This window comes from Trachypithecus francoisi, unplaced genomic scaffold (genome assembly GCF_009764315.1).
Source record: "Trachypithecus francoisi isolate TF-2019V2 unplaced genomic scaffold, Tfra_2.0 Lachesis_group15, whole genome shotgun sequence".
Taxonomy (NCBI): domain Eukaryota; kingdom Metazoa; phylum Chordata; class Mammalia; order Primates; family Cercopithecidae; genus Trachypithecus; species Trachypithecus francoisi.
Window position 1 is genome coordinate 100,612,613 of NW_022681460.1, and position 16,502 is coordinate 100,629,114.

The 16,502-nt window shown below is 39.7% G+C and overlaps 1 protein-coding gene across 14 annotated transcripts in view; it reads right to left on the bottom strand.

Moving 5' to 3' along the window:
* Nucleotides 1-9,046: 9,046 nt before the first annotated feature.
* Nucleotides 9,047-16,502, bottom strand: part of MRTFB (myocardin related transcription factor B) — a 205,945-nt gene continuing 198,489 nt past the window's right edge. For 13 of the 14 annotated variants that reach the window (XM_033235697.1, XM_033235703.1, XM_033235702.1 and 10 more), the window contains one exon: nucleotides 9,050-14,918. In XM_033235697.1, the coding sequence (XP_033091588.1) occupies nucleotides 14,383-14,918 (536 nt within the window). In that variant the 3' untranslated portion in view covers nucleotides 9,050-14,382. Of the gene's footprint in view, nucleotides 14,919-16,502 lie in introns of all 14 variants that reach the window. The other variant, XM_033235709.1, reaches the window with a different exon arrangement.

Below are 16,502 nucleotides of genomic sequence, written 5' to 3' on the forward strand. Positions count from 1 at the left end.
CCTCCTGGTTTCAAGCAGTTCTCCTGGCTCAGCCTCCCAAGTAGCTGGGATTAGAAGCACGTGCCACCATGCCCGGCTGTTTTGTATTTTTAGTAGAGATGGCGTCTCATCATGTTGGCCAGACTGGTTTCGAACTCCTGACCTCAAGTGATCCACCTGCCTCGGCCTCCCAAAGTGCTGGGATTACAGGTGTGAGCCACCGCGCCTGGCCAATGTAGCTTAAGTCTTGAAATCAGGTAGCATTAGTCTTCCAACTCTTTGTTCCTCCTTTTTTTTCTTTTTTTGAGTCTTGCTGTCGCCAGGCTGGAGTGCGGCAGTGCGATCTTGGCTCACTGCAGTCTCCGTTTCCCAGGTTGAACGGATTCTCCCGCCTCAGCCTCCCGAGTAGCTGGGATTACAGGTGTGCACCACCACACCCAGCTAATTTTTTTGTATTTTTAGTAGAGATGGGGTTTCACCATGTTGGCCAGAATGGTCTCGATCTCCTGATCTCATGATCTGCCCGCCTCGGCCTCCCCAAGTGTTGGGATTACAGGTGTGAGCCACTGTGCCTGGCCTGCTCCTCTTTTTGACTGTTCTATTTCTTTATCATTTCCATATGAATTTTAGAATCTGGTGCCAATTTCTACAAAAAACCTGTTGGCATTTCGATTGCGAGTGTGTTAAATCTGTACATCAATTTGGGGAGAATTGACCTATTGGCAATGTTGAGTTTTCCAGTGCCTGGACATTATACATCTTTTGATTTACTTAGGTCTTCAATTTCTCTGTAAAGTGTTTTGTAGTTTTTAGTATACAGACTTCTCGTATCTTTTGTCAGATTTATCCTGTGTATTTCATATTTTTGATGCTATTATAAATGGCACTATTAAAAAAATCAATTCCTGATTGTTTATTGCTAGTACATAAAAATACAATTGACTTTTGTATATTGATCTAATATTTTGCAAATGTCTTTCTGTCTCTCCACTCCTTAAGGGACTGAAATTACTGATAGAGTAGGCTACCGCAGGTTGTCTCTCACCATACTAATCTTCATTTTTTTCTTTAAAATTTTTTTTTTCATTTTGCATGGTTATGATGTCTTCATATTCACTATATTTTTTCTGTAATGTATTATTTTCCATTATTCTCAGTCAGTGCATTTCATCTCCAGATATTGCAGTTTTCATCTCTGACAACTCAATGTATTAAAAAACTTGTTTTTGTTTCTACTTAACTTTTCGATCATATAGAATTGTTATAATGGTTTTAATGTCCTTGTCTGCAAACTGACATTTTGTCAGTTTTTTTCTAAACAACTTCTGCCTTTAATAATTCTTTTTAAAAACAACTTCCTGGTTCGTTATAATTAATTAATTAATCATTAAATATGTCATTTTTTGGCTTGTATTTGTTAGATGGATCTGGAGCAGGGATTAGTCTATAATCCTCAATGCTGGGGAAGGATTTTCTTGAATACTTCTAATGTCCCTTGCATTATGAGTTTTTCAGCTTGGCTGGTGGCAACAGGCACTATTCCCATCACAGTATGAGTACTGGGAGCTGTTAGTAATTTTGGGGGGCTGTTCTCTCCCAGGTCATGTGTAGTGTGTTTACACCCATATACCTGTTAGTGCTCTGTGCTGAATATTAAAAGAGACCCTCTGTAGATTTCCAGAGTTTTCTCAATGTAGCTCTCTTCTCTAGTATTATGTGCTACAAAGTCAAGCTGTCTCGGCCTCCTGGATTCATTGCCCTGGCTGCCAACTTAGGAGTCCACTGGCTCTACCTGACTTCCCTGGACAACAGTACAGCTCACCTTGTTTCCTGTCCCTCAGAGATAACTCTTTTGTTATTTGACATCTACCATTTTCCAAAGGGTTTCATATATTTTGTCCATCTTGGTGATTTCAGGTAGGAAGTCAAGTCTGGCCCCTGTTACTCCATTTTGCTTGAAAGCAGAAGTCTTCTGTGTCATTGTTTGGAGGTACTAAGTTTTAGAGTGCCTTATTATGCGTCAGCAAATAACCAGAAGACTAGATTTGAGGGCACAAAAAGTCACTCTTACAATAAATGTGCTTAAAATAAATGGATGTTTACTAAGAAAATTGGATTTCTTTTGAGATGGAGTCTCACTTTGACACCCAGGCTGAAGTGCAGTGGTGCAATGTCGGCTCACTGCAGCCCCCACCTCCCTGGTTCAAGTGATTCTCCTGCCTCAGCCTCCTGAGTAGTTGGGATTACAGGTGTGCATCACCACGCCCGGCTAATTTTTGTATTTTTAGTAGTGATGAAATTTCACCATGTTGGCCAGGCTGGTCTCAAACTCCTGACCTCAAGTGATCCACCTGCCTTGGCTTCACAAACTGCTGGGATTACAGGTGTGAGAGCCACTGTGCTCAGCCTACTTAGCATAATTTTTTTTTTTTTTTTTTTGAGATGGAGTCTCGCTCTGTCGCCAGGGCTGGAGTGCAGTGGCCGGATCTCAGCTCACTGCAAGCTCCGCCTCCCGGGTTCACGCCATTCTCCTGCCTCAGCCTCCCGAGTAGCTGGGACTACAGGCGCCCGCCACTTCGCCCGGCTAGTTTTTTGTATTTTTTTAGTAGAGACGGGGTTTCACAGTGTTAGCCAGGATGGTCTCGATCTCCTGACCTCGTGATCCGCCCGTCTCGGCCTCCCAAAGTGCTGGGATTACAGGCTTGAGCCACCGCGCCCGGCCAGCATAATGTTTTAAAGGTTCATCCATGTTGTAGCATGAGTCAGTTCATTTCTTTTTTTCTTTTCTTTTTTGGCCAAATAATCCATTGTATGAATACACTGCATTTTATCCATTCATGAGTTGATGGACATCTGGATTGTTTCTACTTTTTGGCTATTATGAATAATGGTGTGGTAAACATTCAGGTACAAGTTTTTGTGTGGACATATATTTTTCATTCTCTTGGGTGTGTGCCTGGGAGCAGAATTGCTGGGTTATATGGCAACTCTATTTTTAAATTTTTTTGAAGAATTGTTAAATTGTTTTCCAAAACAGTCACATGATTTCTACCACAAGCAGTGTATGTGGGTTTCAGTTTCTCCACATCCTTGTTGATGCTTGTTATTATCTACCTTTTTAGATTATAGCCATCCTATCATCTGTCAAGTGGTATCTCATGTGGTTTTGATTTGTATTTATCTGAGGTCAAGCATTTTTTCATGCACCTATTGGCCATCTGTATCTCTTCTTTGCAGAAGTGACTTCAGATTCTTTAGTCATTTAAAAATTGTTTATCTTTTTATTATTGAGCTGTAATAGTCTTTTATATATATTTCAAATACAAGTCTTTTATCAGATACATGATTTGCACAATTTTTCTCCCATTTTGTGGGTTGTATTGAATTTTCTGGGCAGTGATATTTGGAGCACAGAAGTTTTTAGCCTTGGTGATACCTAACTAACTTGTCTATTTTTTCTTTTATTGCTTATGATTTTGTTGTCCTATTTAAGAAGGTTTAGCCTAACCCAAGGTAACACAGATTTTCTGTTGTCTTCTACAAGTTTTATTGTTTTAGTTCTTTTAGTTTGATCTATTTTAAATTTTTATGGTATGAGGTAGGGAGTCCCAATTCATTCTTCTGCATGTGGATATCCAGTTATCTCAGCACTGTTTGTTGAAAGGACAGTTCCTTCTCCCACTGAATTATTTTGGCTTTTTTTTTGGTGTGTGTGTGAAAAATCAATGACCATAATTTGAGAGTTTATCTCTGTACTCTTAGTGCTATCCTACTGATCTTTATGTCTATTCTTATGCCAGCACTACACTTTGAATATTGTAGCTTTGCTGTAAGTTTTTAAATTGAGATGTGTGGGTCCTCCAACTTTGTTCTTCTTTTTTTTAAGATTTTGGATATTCCAGGTCCCTTGAATTTCATATGAATCTTAGGATCAGCTTGTCCATTCTAGCAAAAAGCCAGCTAAGATTTTGATAGGGAGTGTGTCCAATCTGTAGATCAGTTTTGGGGAATATTAACATGTTAACAATATTAAGTCTTCAGATCCATGAACATGGATGTCTTTCCATTTATTTGTCTTTTAGAAATATTTTCAGAGTATAAGAAGTTTTCAGAGTATAAGTCTTATACTTCTTTTGTTAGATTTATTCCTAAGTATTGCTTGTGATGCTATTATAAATGGCATTGTTTTCTTAATTTCATCTGCGGTTTATTCATTGCTACTGTACAGAAATGCAATTGAGTTTTGTATCCTATGACCTTGATGAATTCATTTTATTAGTTCTAATTGATTTTTAGGAAATTCTTTAGGATTCTCTATATGCAAGATCATGCCGTCTACAAATAGAGATTGTTTTATTTCTTCATTTCCAATCTGGATGCCTTTTATTTCTTTTTCTTGTGTAATTGTCCTGAGTAGAAACTCTAGTACAATGTTGAACAGAAGTTCTAAGAGTGGACATCCGTTTTTTTCCTGAGCACTGGGGACAAGCACTCAGTCTTTCACCACTAAGTATAATGATAGCTGTGGGTTTTGTGTAAATGACCTTTTGATGTGAGAAAGCTTCTTTCTAGTTCCAGTTCATTGCACTTTTATTGTAAAGGGGCGTTGAATTTTGTCAAGTGCTTTTTCTGTGTGTATTGGGATGATCATGTAGTTTTTGTACTTTATTCTATGGATATAGTGTTTTGCATTAATGGATTTGAGGGTTAAGCCAACTTTGCATTCCAGGAATAAACCCCACTTGGTCATGCTGTATAATAGTTTTTGCTATTACTGGATTTGATTTGCTAGTATTTTATTTAGGACTTTAGTTTCTATATACATCAGAAATACTGTTCTTACTAATCTTTTTTTACCATGAAATATTTCCAACTCACAGAAAATAGGGATAATTAAAATCAGCTAGTTAACGTATTAGCATTTTGCTATATTGGCTATAGAATTATTAAATGAAATATTAGAAAGTTAAAGCCTCCTTTCAGATGCTGCCCAATCTAATTTTTTCTTTCCAGAAATATTCTGCATCTTGAAACTGACCCGAGTCCTTACCACCTATGTTTTTGTACTTTATAAAACACACAGCCTTGTTTTAAAATGTTACTTGAATTATGCAGGCTTTATTCTGAACTTTTTCCCCCCTCAGCATTTTGTTTCAAGATTCTTTTACATTGGCACATTAGATTTAGTTCATTCCTGTAAATTGCTGCATTTAATGGTTCTCTAATTGAAAGGCATAGGAGTTGCTTGCAATTTTTGCTGTGTAAATGCTTTAGTGTTCATTCTTATACATGATTTCCTGTGTACGTCTGTGTTTCTCAAGGATGTGTACCAAAAAAATTGATTTGCTGGATCACAGAGTTTGTGTGTCTTCAACCTTGCTAGGTATTTAAAAATCTTATCGCTCTTGAGCTTTGGTATGTGCTAAAATGGTTACAGAAGTCCCAGCAAGATAGTTAGTATTTAATAACAAGTCATTTTGCATGGCCCAGTCAGTAGAGTTCACTTAAAATGCTCCAGTCTTGGAATCCATGTTCTGGCTGGATTTAATCTAGTAAAAAGCCATACATTGTATGCCATTAAACATCTGTGAGTAGCTACTTTAGAAAATGTGAGATTGAGGAGGTCTAATCAAGATAGTTAGTGGAACTTCATGATAGACATGAGTTAAGCTGTACTCAATTGTATTCCAAAGTATCTGGACAAAGGCAGAGAGTTGTATATAGAATCTACAGGAATCTATGGTTTGAATGTTTGTGTCTCTAAAATTCATGTTGAAACTTAATCCCCACGCAATGTATTAGAAGTTTGGACCTGTAGGAGGTGATTAAGTGATGACGGCTCTGCTCTCATGAATGGGATTTAGTGCCCTTATAAAAGGCAGCCTGTTTGTGTGTGTGTGTGTGTGTGTGTGTGTGTGTGTTTTGACCTTTCTGTCCCTTCCTCTTTGTGAGGATGCAGCAAAAAAGCACCATCTTCCAGGCAGAGATCTGGACCTCACCAGACACTGAATCTGCTGGAGCCTTGATGTTGGACCTTAGTCTCTAGAACTGTGAGCACTACGTTTCAGCTGTTTATAAATTGTCCAGTCTGAGGTATTTTGTTATAGCTCCCTGAACAGACTAGCACAAATGGTTTGGCTTCTGGGGTTTCAGAAGCTTGGTCTCAAATCTGTGCTGTTTCCTTTGTGATTTCAGGCAAGTCATTTGCCTTTTTTTTTTTTTTTTTTTTGAGATGGAGTTTTGCTCTTGTTGCCCAGGCTGGAGTGCAATGGTGTGATCTCAGCTCACTGCAACCTCTGCCTCCCGGGTTCAAGCGATTCTCCTGCCTCAGCCTCCTGAGTAGCTGGGATTACAGGCATGTGCCACCACGCCTGGCTAATTTTGTATTTTCAGTAGAGATGGGGTTTCACCATGTTGGTCAGGCTGGTCTTGAACTCCGACCTCAGGTGATTCACCAGCCTCAGCCTCCCAAAGTGCTGGGATTACAGGCGTGAGCCACCATGCCTGGCACCACCTTCTCTGTCTTTAGTTGCCCTATTTATAATATGGGGATAAGAGTTCCTACCTCATAGACTTATTAAATGAGGTTATACATATAAAATGACACACAGCCTGGCATACAGCAGTGTTTCATACATGTTTGTTGCTATTACTGTTGTCTGTCTCCTACCATGTTTCTGTTGATTGGCACTGTGCAACAAGAGCGAGGAAAAGGGTGAAGCAGTATTTGGTCTTTGGTTGTAACATCTTCTTTTGGTCTCTGTATTGTAGTTTCTCTATCTCTAGGGAATTTCTTTCTTTCCAAGTTGCTTAACAGACATAATTTAAGTGAAGAAACTAGGCTACTTGTTCAAACAGCTTTGTAGACTTTTTCTAATGCTCAAAGAGGTATTGTACCAGAACCATTATACTTTTTGTCTACGGACTGTCATGTGCAGAGGAGCGTTGTTTGAAATTCTGCTTACGGTGATTTGTGGGTCTATGTATGAGTGAGAAAACACATCAAAGCTCTCAAAGGCCTTTTTTTTTTTTTTTTTGAGGTGGAGTTTTGTCTGTAGCCCAGGCTGGAGTGCAATGGCGCAATGTCAGCTCACTGCAACCTTCACCTCCCAGGTTCAAGAGATTTTCCTGCCTCAGCCTCCCAAATAGCTGGGACTACAGGCATGCACCACCACACCCGGCTAGTTTTTTTGTGTGTGTTTAGTAGAGATAGAGTTTCACCATGTTGGTCAGGCTAGTCTTGAACTACTGACCTCAGGTGATCCACCCGCCTTGGCCTCCCAAAGTGCTGGGATAACAGGCTTGAGCCACTGTGCCCGGCCTCAAAGGTCTTTATTTGAATCTTGGATGGGAAACACTTTAAATTCTTAACAATTAACCTGACTAAAAGCCCTTTTTTCACCATTAATCAAACTTCAGCTGTGGCCTGGACAGTACTAGCATTGAAATAATTTGGGGTTTGGATGCTTCCGACAAGTCTTCTGTATGTCCAATAGCAAGCAGGAGGATGCTGCAGAGTGAGCACCCACAGGGCCATCATTTGTGGATTTCCCAGTGGAATGTCCTGTGATGCAATCGCATGAAACAAAAAGGGCACAGAAAATGTTGATCCATCCTTGTTTCTCATCTCATCACACAATGTAGGTTTCATTTAATTGGCCTGTCATGCATATTAACAGAAAAGATAGGACATCAAGATGAGATTTCTTTCTGAAAGTTAAATTAGAAGTAATATCTGGCCAGGTGCAGTGGCTCACACTTGTGATCCCTGTGCTTTCAGAGGCTGAGGCGGGTGGATCACCTGAGGTCAGGAGTTCGAGACCAGCCTGGCCAACATGGTGAACCCCCATAGTTACTAAAAAATACGACAATTGGTCAGGAGTGGTGGCACATGCCTGTAGTCCCAGCTACTTGGGAGACTGAGGCTGAGGCAGGAGAATCACTTGAACCTGGGTGGCAGAGGGTTGCAGTGAGCAGAGATTATGCCACTGCACTCCAGCCCGGGTGACCAAGCAAGACTCTGTCTCAAAAAAAAAAAAAAAAAAAAAAAAAAGTAAAAAAATAAAAAAATCTGTTGCAGGAAAAAACAATTTCTCCAATTAACTCTGACCTTGCCCAAGGGGCTGTCCGCCATGACAGCTTCCCCAGAGTTCCCTGTGACATCCCTCACTCACTCCTCTTAGGCTCCCAGGGCACATGCTATGTATGCTTCCTTTGGCAAGGTTTTCTCTCACACCAGCAGGGAGGTCTATTTTCTTCCCAAGGGCAGAATCTCGGCCTGGAACATATGATACTTTACAAATGGTTTAACTCTTTGTGCATCATCTCACTGGTCTGTTGAGGCTGCACTCTGGTTCCCTAAGTGTAATGAACATTTTGCTGTGTTTTGGTAATCAGTATCTTTCTTTTCCCCCCTTCTGTGGTTGATACTCTGTCCTTTTTTCTTAATCAAATATTGATATATAAATTATAGTTATTAGAGTTTACTCATTACTATTTTGTTTCTTCAAAGCAAAGAGAAAAAAATATTTTAACAAAACTCTGTTTTAAATGTTGGCTTCTGAGTTGAAAATAAATGCCATCTTACTAAAAGAATACTGAATTCTAAACACCATTTTGTACGGTCTATAAAAATACCTCATATAAATAGTTGCTTTTGAAACTTGGCTAGGTTGAAGGATTATGTGGGTCCTTCAGGAATTGTGGCAGTGCATTTATACTACTGAAGCGAGTCGGTTTTCAGTGTGCGCGCGCGCGCGAGTGTGAAACTCAACCCCCTAGGGAGAACTACCTATTTCTAACTTTCACTGTGGAAGAAAGAAACTGACTTTGGTGCAAATCATGACATGTTCAAGTTCAGCTCATGCCTGTGAGAGTTTCTATTTTGTATCTCATGGTCTTGGATCCAGGGGAGGGTGACAAGTTCACAGGCTTTGCCTGGTGGCTTTCTGTTGTGAGTTGTGTGCTGAAGGTATAGTGTCTCCTCCTAATAAATCCACTCCCGTTCCACAGTCTACAATGGCTCCACCAACCCATAGGGAGTGGTCTTTCCTCTGCACAGCAAGAATCATAGTACATCAAAATGTCTTTTATTTGAGACACAAAAATGCAAAATTGCTGAGATATCAAACATTTCCCGATCAGCTACAATACTGCCACTATGTACAAAAGATCTGATGATAAATGTGCACACATATAAAAATACAGTATGCATTACCTATGTACAGTACATGTGCAAAATGTATGGCATTCAAACATGATATGGAATTGATTTCAGGGGTGCAAACAGCAAATACAAAGGCATCATGGTTTTTCTTTTAAAAAACAACATAAAGGCAATACATGAATGGACCCCCGACTGCCATAATTTTGTGATTAAACGAGTGCTTTAGCAAGCAGGGCTCTGCAGATTGGTATCTTTCTCCTTTTTTTCATAAAGTGAGATGCTAAGACATAATGTGACAATGAAAAGAAGAAGAGAAACACCTATCACATTGCATTTCTACTGCAAGCAAGAAAAGAAGAAAACTAATTTCTACATAGAAAAAAAACTTTGTATTACTACTGAATGTTATTCTTAAACCAACAAAGCGACTCTATGCTATTTTACATGAAAACAATAGAGAAATATCTACATCTTTGTGAAAATTATAACCTTAAATGGATAATACCTTTCTGGGACTGATTTTTGAGATCTCATTAGTCTCAAATTTTAAATAAAAAGTGCCTCCTTTTGGCAAATACTTGGCAATGCCTTTGGTTCCTTTAAAGCAAGTTTGCATTACTATTGGTTACTTGAGGTCAAGTACTTTTGGTAGATACTAAACCCTTTCCTAAATGCTGCTTCTTCCTACCAAATGAGCAAGATTCCTTACAGCATCACGTAGAGAGGTAATTGTTATGACTGTCAGTATTCTATAAACTTGGTTAAAGCTTTGTCTTCGTAGTTGGCATAAAGCTCTGTTAAACACTATAGATGTGATGATATCTCTCATATTTGATTCCCGACAGCACCTTGTAGATCCGAGATTGCCATCTTACTGTCACAAAACTGTGACATCACAGAGCAAAGTGTTTGCATGGAGGGTAAGAGCTCTTCTGTAAACATGTGCAGCTTTTCGAATTGTAGGCCTTCCATGAAAGATTTCAGGTAGAAACCCTTTGTGACGATGTGTTTCCTTGGATACTGCAAGAAAGGGTGAATGCGGAAAAAACACGGACCTGCTTATTGCCATGCAGACAGAGTCACTTTACAAATAAAAATGTAGCTCAGAGAGACTGCTGAATGAGCGAGTTATTGAAGGTTTAAACCAGGAAAAAAAATGACTACCTCTTAGTTGTTTTCCAGTTTTGACTGAAATCTCTTAAAAGATGAGTTGAAATGCAGTTAGGATGCTCTCCAGATACACACTGATGCACTTGTAAGCTATGTTCCTTGAAAAACCTGGCCTTCCAGTTAATGTTCTTTGACAAGTTTGGGCTAGTTTCGTGGCCTCTAGGGTGGTGGGACGGTGTGTATGGGTATTCTGTTGTCAGTATTCAACATTCATGTTTACAGCAGCGGATACTGAAAAATGGAGAGTTATTTGTGAATTTGGTTACATTGACACGTGTTGCTCTGCTGGTAGACAGTGAATAGCTGTTCTCTTTACATTTCTTTAAAAAGTCCCCAGCGGTACCATGAGCTCCCCCGCCAGGTGACAGCCAGGACTTCTGTGAGGCTAGCAGCAGGTGGGTGCATGGAAGCTGGTGAGGATGTATACTGAAATGTGGGCTTCTCACGAATATTTTAAGCCCTGCCAAAGTGCTCTACCACGTCTCTAAGGCCAAGTCCATTTGAGGACAGTACAGGGACTATCCCATCACTTGTGGGGACAGCCGTTTTGTCAACTGCTATGGCTGATTTCAGCCTGGGAATTCTGAAAGGACTCTGAAGAAAGCTATGCTGCCCGGAATGATCTGGGGCTGAGGGTCCAGGAAGCCTGAGTCAGCTCTGGTGACAAAATAGGTAGTGCGCTCCTGAGCCATCACTCAGGGTATGCTGACTGCACAGTTCAGAGATGCTATCTCATTACTATGACTTTGCCTTCCACAGGCAGCAGCTTGCAGGCAATACCACCCTGCCTTTGCCACTGTTTCTAAACAGCGCTGAAAGCCAAAAAGTGTCAGTTACATGGATCACAGAACCATGCGGCTTTTGAGAAGGAAATTTAAATAAGATCTCTTTAGAATTACAAAAATATTCATATGAAACAAACACAACAGTATCTAAGCAAGAAATTCCACAAATTCAGAATACATCTATGTACAATTATGTGGCAATATTATACAGTAGATTGCACATTTCAGGAAAAAACACTAGAACGTGAACCACTAACACTGTCCTATGAGGTTTCCTAATAGATGCTTTGCTGAAATGTACAAGATGACCACATACCCCTAGACTTTCCAAGACTTTACAGAAGTTTTGGTATAACTTTTTAAATTCATCCCACCCCCAGTAGGATGATCTGATTATCTACATACAGCAGAAAGGTAAGGCTGACACTACTGTGTTTTGAGAACATGTAGGAAAGTAAGATGGGGATGTGAGATAATGCCTTTCTAGGAGTTACTTTCTTGGCAGCATGATACTTTGCAATATGATACACAACAGTACCACTGCTTAAACCACACACGTGCATAATGAAAATTCAAATGGCGACTTTGACTTGTGCTGTAATGGCTGTGACACTAACCTAAACAACAACAACAACCAGTCTTTAGTCAACATCCACCCTTTCTCACTGCACTCACCATCACGTGCACTGAGTCGGGTCAGAGGGGCCTTGTTTACAGGGCCTCATCTTTGGTCATGTCACATGAGTGTGGGCACACAGCGTGTCCTCACTCTGACCTGGAACATGCAGTGGAGATCCTGGAGAGCAGCACTTGTGTCACAGGTGCCTGGCTGGTGACGTAAGCCAGGAGAGAGGAGGGTCAAGTGGAATGGTGCAAGTGGAGTGGTTTGCAGAATTAATGGGCTAGAGACGCCTTGCCTTTTTAAAAATGAAATACTGGTTTATAAAGGTTGAAACACATATGTGAAGTGGGGACTTTAGCAATTCATAGTCAAGAGAGTAGGCTAATGAGATAGCACTTTTTTTGCACTGCACTGTGTATTTTTGGAGAGCAACCTTCCTGTGGCATGTTTCAAACCCTATTTTAAAAGCAATAAAGGGACCAGAGAGCTAGAAAACTTATCTATACAATTCAGGATTATGGACATATAAAGTTATTCAACGAGAGTCAATGGCACTAGTGTTCGGTTACCTCCTACAGTCCCACTGATGTTTGGTGCTAATTTAATAAGCCATTCAAATCTGAATGAAGCAGATGCTCAGGGTCTAAGTATGGACCTGATAAGCCCAGACAGAAACCCTCAGCAAAAACACTGTGGCCAAGAACTGTAAGAAAAACACTTCCCCAAGTCAATAGCCTGGCCCTGGAGACAGGCCCCTCTCAATGGAACTGACTCGAGGATTCACAGAACATCTAGTGTGGTAAACTCTTGTAGGGCTTGGTCAAATGACGGTGTTCTGGTTAACAGAGAGTTACTGTATCCCATGCGTTGGTTTACCAATTTCTGAACACTTAAACTATTCATCACAGACTGCACTGAGCACAGTGGCCTCTGCCTTGAACCGCCTGGAAGGCACATGAGCACTGTTCGTGCCTTTGAGTCAGGAAGTGCCAGTGAGCAGAGGGCTTCAGCGTGCTCGTGCTGGAAAAGCAGACTTTTGTTACACGTAGTAAAATTTATAAACCACACACACACAAATCAGAAATAAGATCAGCTCTTAGGCAAAACACAAACCCAGAAATGATTCACAAATTCTTTCCAAGTAACGGGTCAGGCTGCCTCTCGCATGTCAGTATGGAACATTTACCATTTTGTGACCCAGGGGAACCAACCTGACCCGAGGGTTTACACAAGGGTGAGGTGGAGAGCACAATAGTATTACTTAAGAAAAACCTCCATGCTCTTTTGGTAGATTTCAGTTTTTTGTTATTTACATTTTGTCATATACCTCAATGACTAGCTTGAAATAATCCTGTGATAGTTGGCATTTTAGAAAATTCTTAAGAAATGACCTGACTTAACAAATATGTAATAACTGTTTTCTATATAAAAACACTAATAAAGCCTCCAGTTTTTCAATCTTAGGCTTGACAATATAGTGAGAGCTCTGGTAGAACATCCAGTTACAAGCCTGTAAAATGATAACCAGGGTTAGAGACAGAAGAAAGAGGGCCAGGGCGGGGACCTGGAGGCCCACCTCATGGCACAGTCTGACCTGTACTCATCATGGGAATGTCCTGGGTAGATGATAGACCTTTCCCTTACCTTCCATTCTTCTAACTCACCAGCTCAGAAAGATATTTCATGCTAAAGCCTTTTCTTGGTTCTTTGAGATGGGTCTGGTTACCTGAAAGTTAGTCAGCAATTCTTTAAATAGAGAAATACACGTGGCTCAAGTACTCTAGAAATATTCGAGCTATTAAAAAAGTAGGACCTTGGATACCCATTTTCTTACCCCAATGTAGGCTGTACATATCACAATGTTAGAGCATACATACAAATGTCTAATATATACATTAAAATCAATCTAACCAACCCAGAAGGTTGCTAATAGAATTTTCAGTGTTATCAGTATACCTGGACTTCTGACAGTATTTTGTAGTTATCTTCCGTTTATGGTGAAACATCTTGCATTTAAATTTAAATTTGGAAATATAAAGTACGATTCCAAAAATCACAAAATAAACTACAACATTAAAAAAACAACACAGGTTTCTGAATAGAACCAAAAGTCTTTAGCCGGAAGCTGTCACTGAACCGGCCAGGGCTCTCTACTGCCTGTGACCTCTGCTGTGTCTCGGGCCTGGCTCCGGCCATCTCTAGGAAGTACCAAGTGCAGTGACCTCTCACCTCCCTCGCATCAGCCTCAGCTTTTGAGTGGAGCTGTCTGCCTTTTATTTAGGGTCTTAAAGTGATCAGAGAGATTTAAATGTAGTTAATTACCAGAATCCTAACGTCACTGCTGCATATATTACTCCTCTTTGTTTTTTTATGTAAAGGTACTTTTCATTCTTTACTGAAGTCTGGAGAAACAGATGAGTCGTCTTTGACTGGTGTGTTTTTCAGAAGGCCCTGTGCTATATTAAACTGTAGAAATTCACTACTGAATGCAATGAAATGTTTTCAAACTTGGGTTCCAGGCTATGACCTTCCACCTATTCTTTCTGTGACAACATATTTTGATTCCAACAATGCAACTATAGATCTGTCTCTAAAAACTGACCTTTCAGAATCTTCATGTTCTTAAACCTCATCAACTCTCAGATAAGAAATCTGTGACATTAGTCCCATGGTAGTGGTAGGTCCTGTGGGTCTAGAAAGTCGGCGGAGAACATGCTCGGGGTGGTGGTGCTGAGAGGAGTGAGTCCTGAAGAGGAGTTGGGCATGGTAATGTCCAACCACTCCATGTTGTCCAAGTTTGAGTCTGACAGGTCGAGAGACAGACAGGGAGTACCTGCAGCAAACTGGGTCTCGGAAGTCTCCATGGGTGAGTGTGAATGGTCCAGCATACCTGAGTGACTCAGCAGGTCATTCTGGAGGTCCTCAATCAGAGAGAAGGGCTCTCTGTCTTCACTGCTGCTTTGTAATGGAGCAATTTCATTGGCTGAGGGTAAAGTTCCATCCAAGAAAGCTTCTAGTTGGTTCTCTAAGCTGGCAGATAAACTGCCCATAGGTTCTAAAGATACAGGTGGTGCCATTTGGACTTGAGGTGGTGGCCGGGACACCACTGTATTCACTGGCATTGTGGTGATGCTGGCTGTCACTGGTCTCATTTTGGAAATAGGAGAAGGTTCTTCTTTTATGGGGAGGGAGATCTCTGTGTAAAATAAATGAAGTAATTAGTAACTAAAGATTTATTACTACTTAAAAATTTTTATTAATTACTAGGACAGTTACTTTACTATTATGCGATTCCTTCTACGCACGTCCATCTTAGAAGTAGGAAGAGAATGCTATTGGTCAGGTACAATCCTTGACAACCTTTAGGATGATGGATCATTTTAGTTAAATAGATAAACATAAAAGTTTATTACATTCTTTTTTATTGTAAATTTAGTCAGCAGACTGTCCAAGGCCAGTTTATTGCATTCTGATATGCTTTAAATTCTTTTCAGTAAGACTAAGCATTAAAAGCAGTTATATCTCACTAGATAGGAATCAATGGTTTCAGATTATTTTATCTTTGAGTCCTTATTTTGTCATTTAAAGTTTTAAGATAGGGCTCATATCATTCTATGAATCTATCTATAGCAGCATGATACTCCTAATATAAATGTTGAAATGTACATCCTGAGTTTGTGCTGAGACATGAAGTACATCCTCAGTGTTATGAAAGAGGTAATTCTATTCTTTTTTCCTTTTTTTTTTTTTTTATCATTATAGTTGGACTGGGTATCCAATTTAGCCAAGTGCGTTCTGTGTAAAGTTCTGAAAATATACAATGGCATTTGATTTCATTTCTGAATTAAAGCTAACACATGGTCCCTCTGATCCTTTTCTTTTAAGGTGAGGTGGATCACTTGATTATTTCTTTCACTTTTTGGTCTTGTTTTCTGAGTTTATATAAAATTTTGATTTGGTAAATGTCTTCATTATGTGTTGTTCCCTGCCAGATCAAGTAGCAAATTAACAGACCATCTTCTATAAATACTAGTGTTCACTAAACTACATATATGAATAGAATATCTTTTAAAATTTTATGAGGATATGATTGGTTTCATTTATATGCAGATACACTAGGAAAAATAAATTTAATTAACAATAGCTCTTAAAGCTCAATGATTGGTATGTACAAATGGCTGAGAGAAGGAACTTAAAATTTGATTCTTAAAAATGAATTGTCAACTGTGTGTACTGCATTTATTTTTTAATGGTTTGTTACTTTTAATTATCAGTAGTCATCTCTAAAACTGTTTTGAAAGCTTTAAGTGTAATCTAAGTAACTAGTCTTTTTATTTTTGTTATTTTTTTGAGATGGAGTCTTGCACTGTCACCAAGGCTGGCTGGAGTGCAGTGGCATGATCTCAGTTCACTGCAGCCTCTGCCCCTGGGTTCCGGTGATTCTCCTGCCTCTTAGTCTCCTGAGTAGCTGGATGACAGGTGCCCTCCACAATGCTCAGCTAATTTTTGTATTTTTAGTTTCACCATGATGGCCAGGCTGGTCTTGAACTCCTGACCTCAGGTGAGTTGCTTGCCTTGGCCTCCCAAAGTGTTGGGATTACAGGCAGGGCCAGGCACAGTGTCACTAGTAACTAGTCTTATAACTAACTATATAAAACTTGGTTCTCATTATTACTGATTTTAGTAGACAATAAGATGAAATAATATACTTATTAGATACTTTGTCATAAAAAAAAATCCCATTTAGAAAACAGCTTGTTTGTGTCACATTTTAATTTCC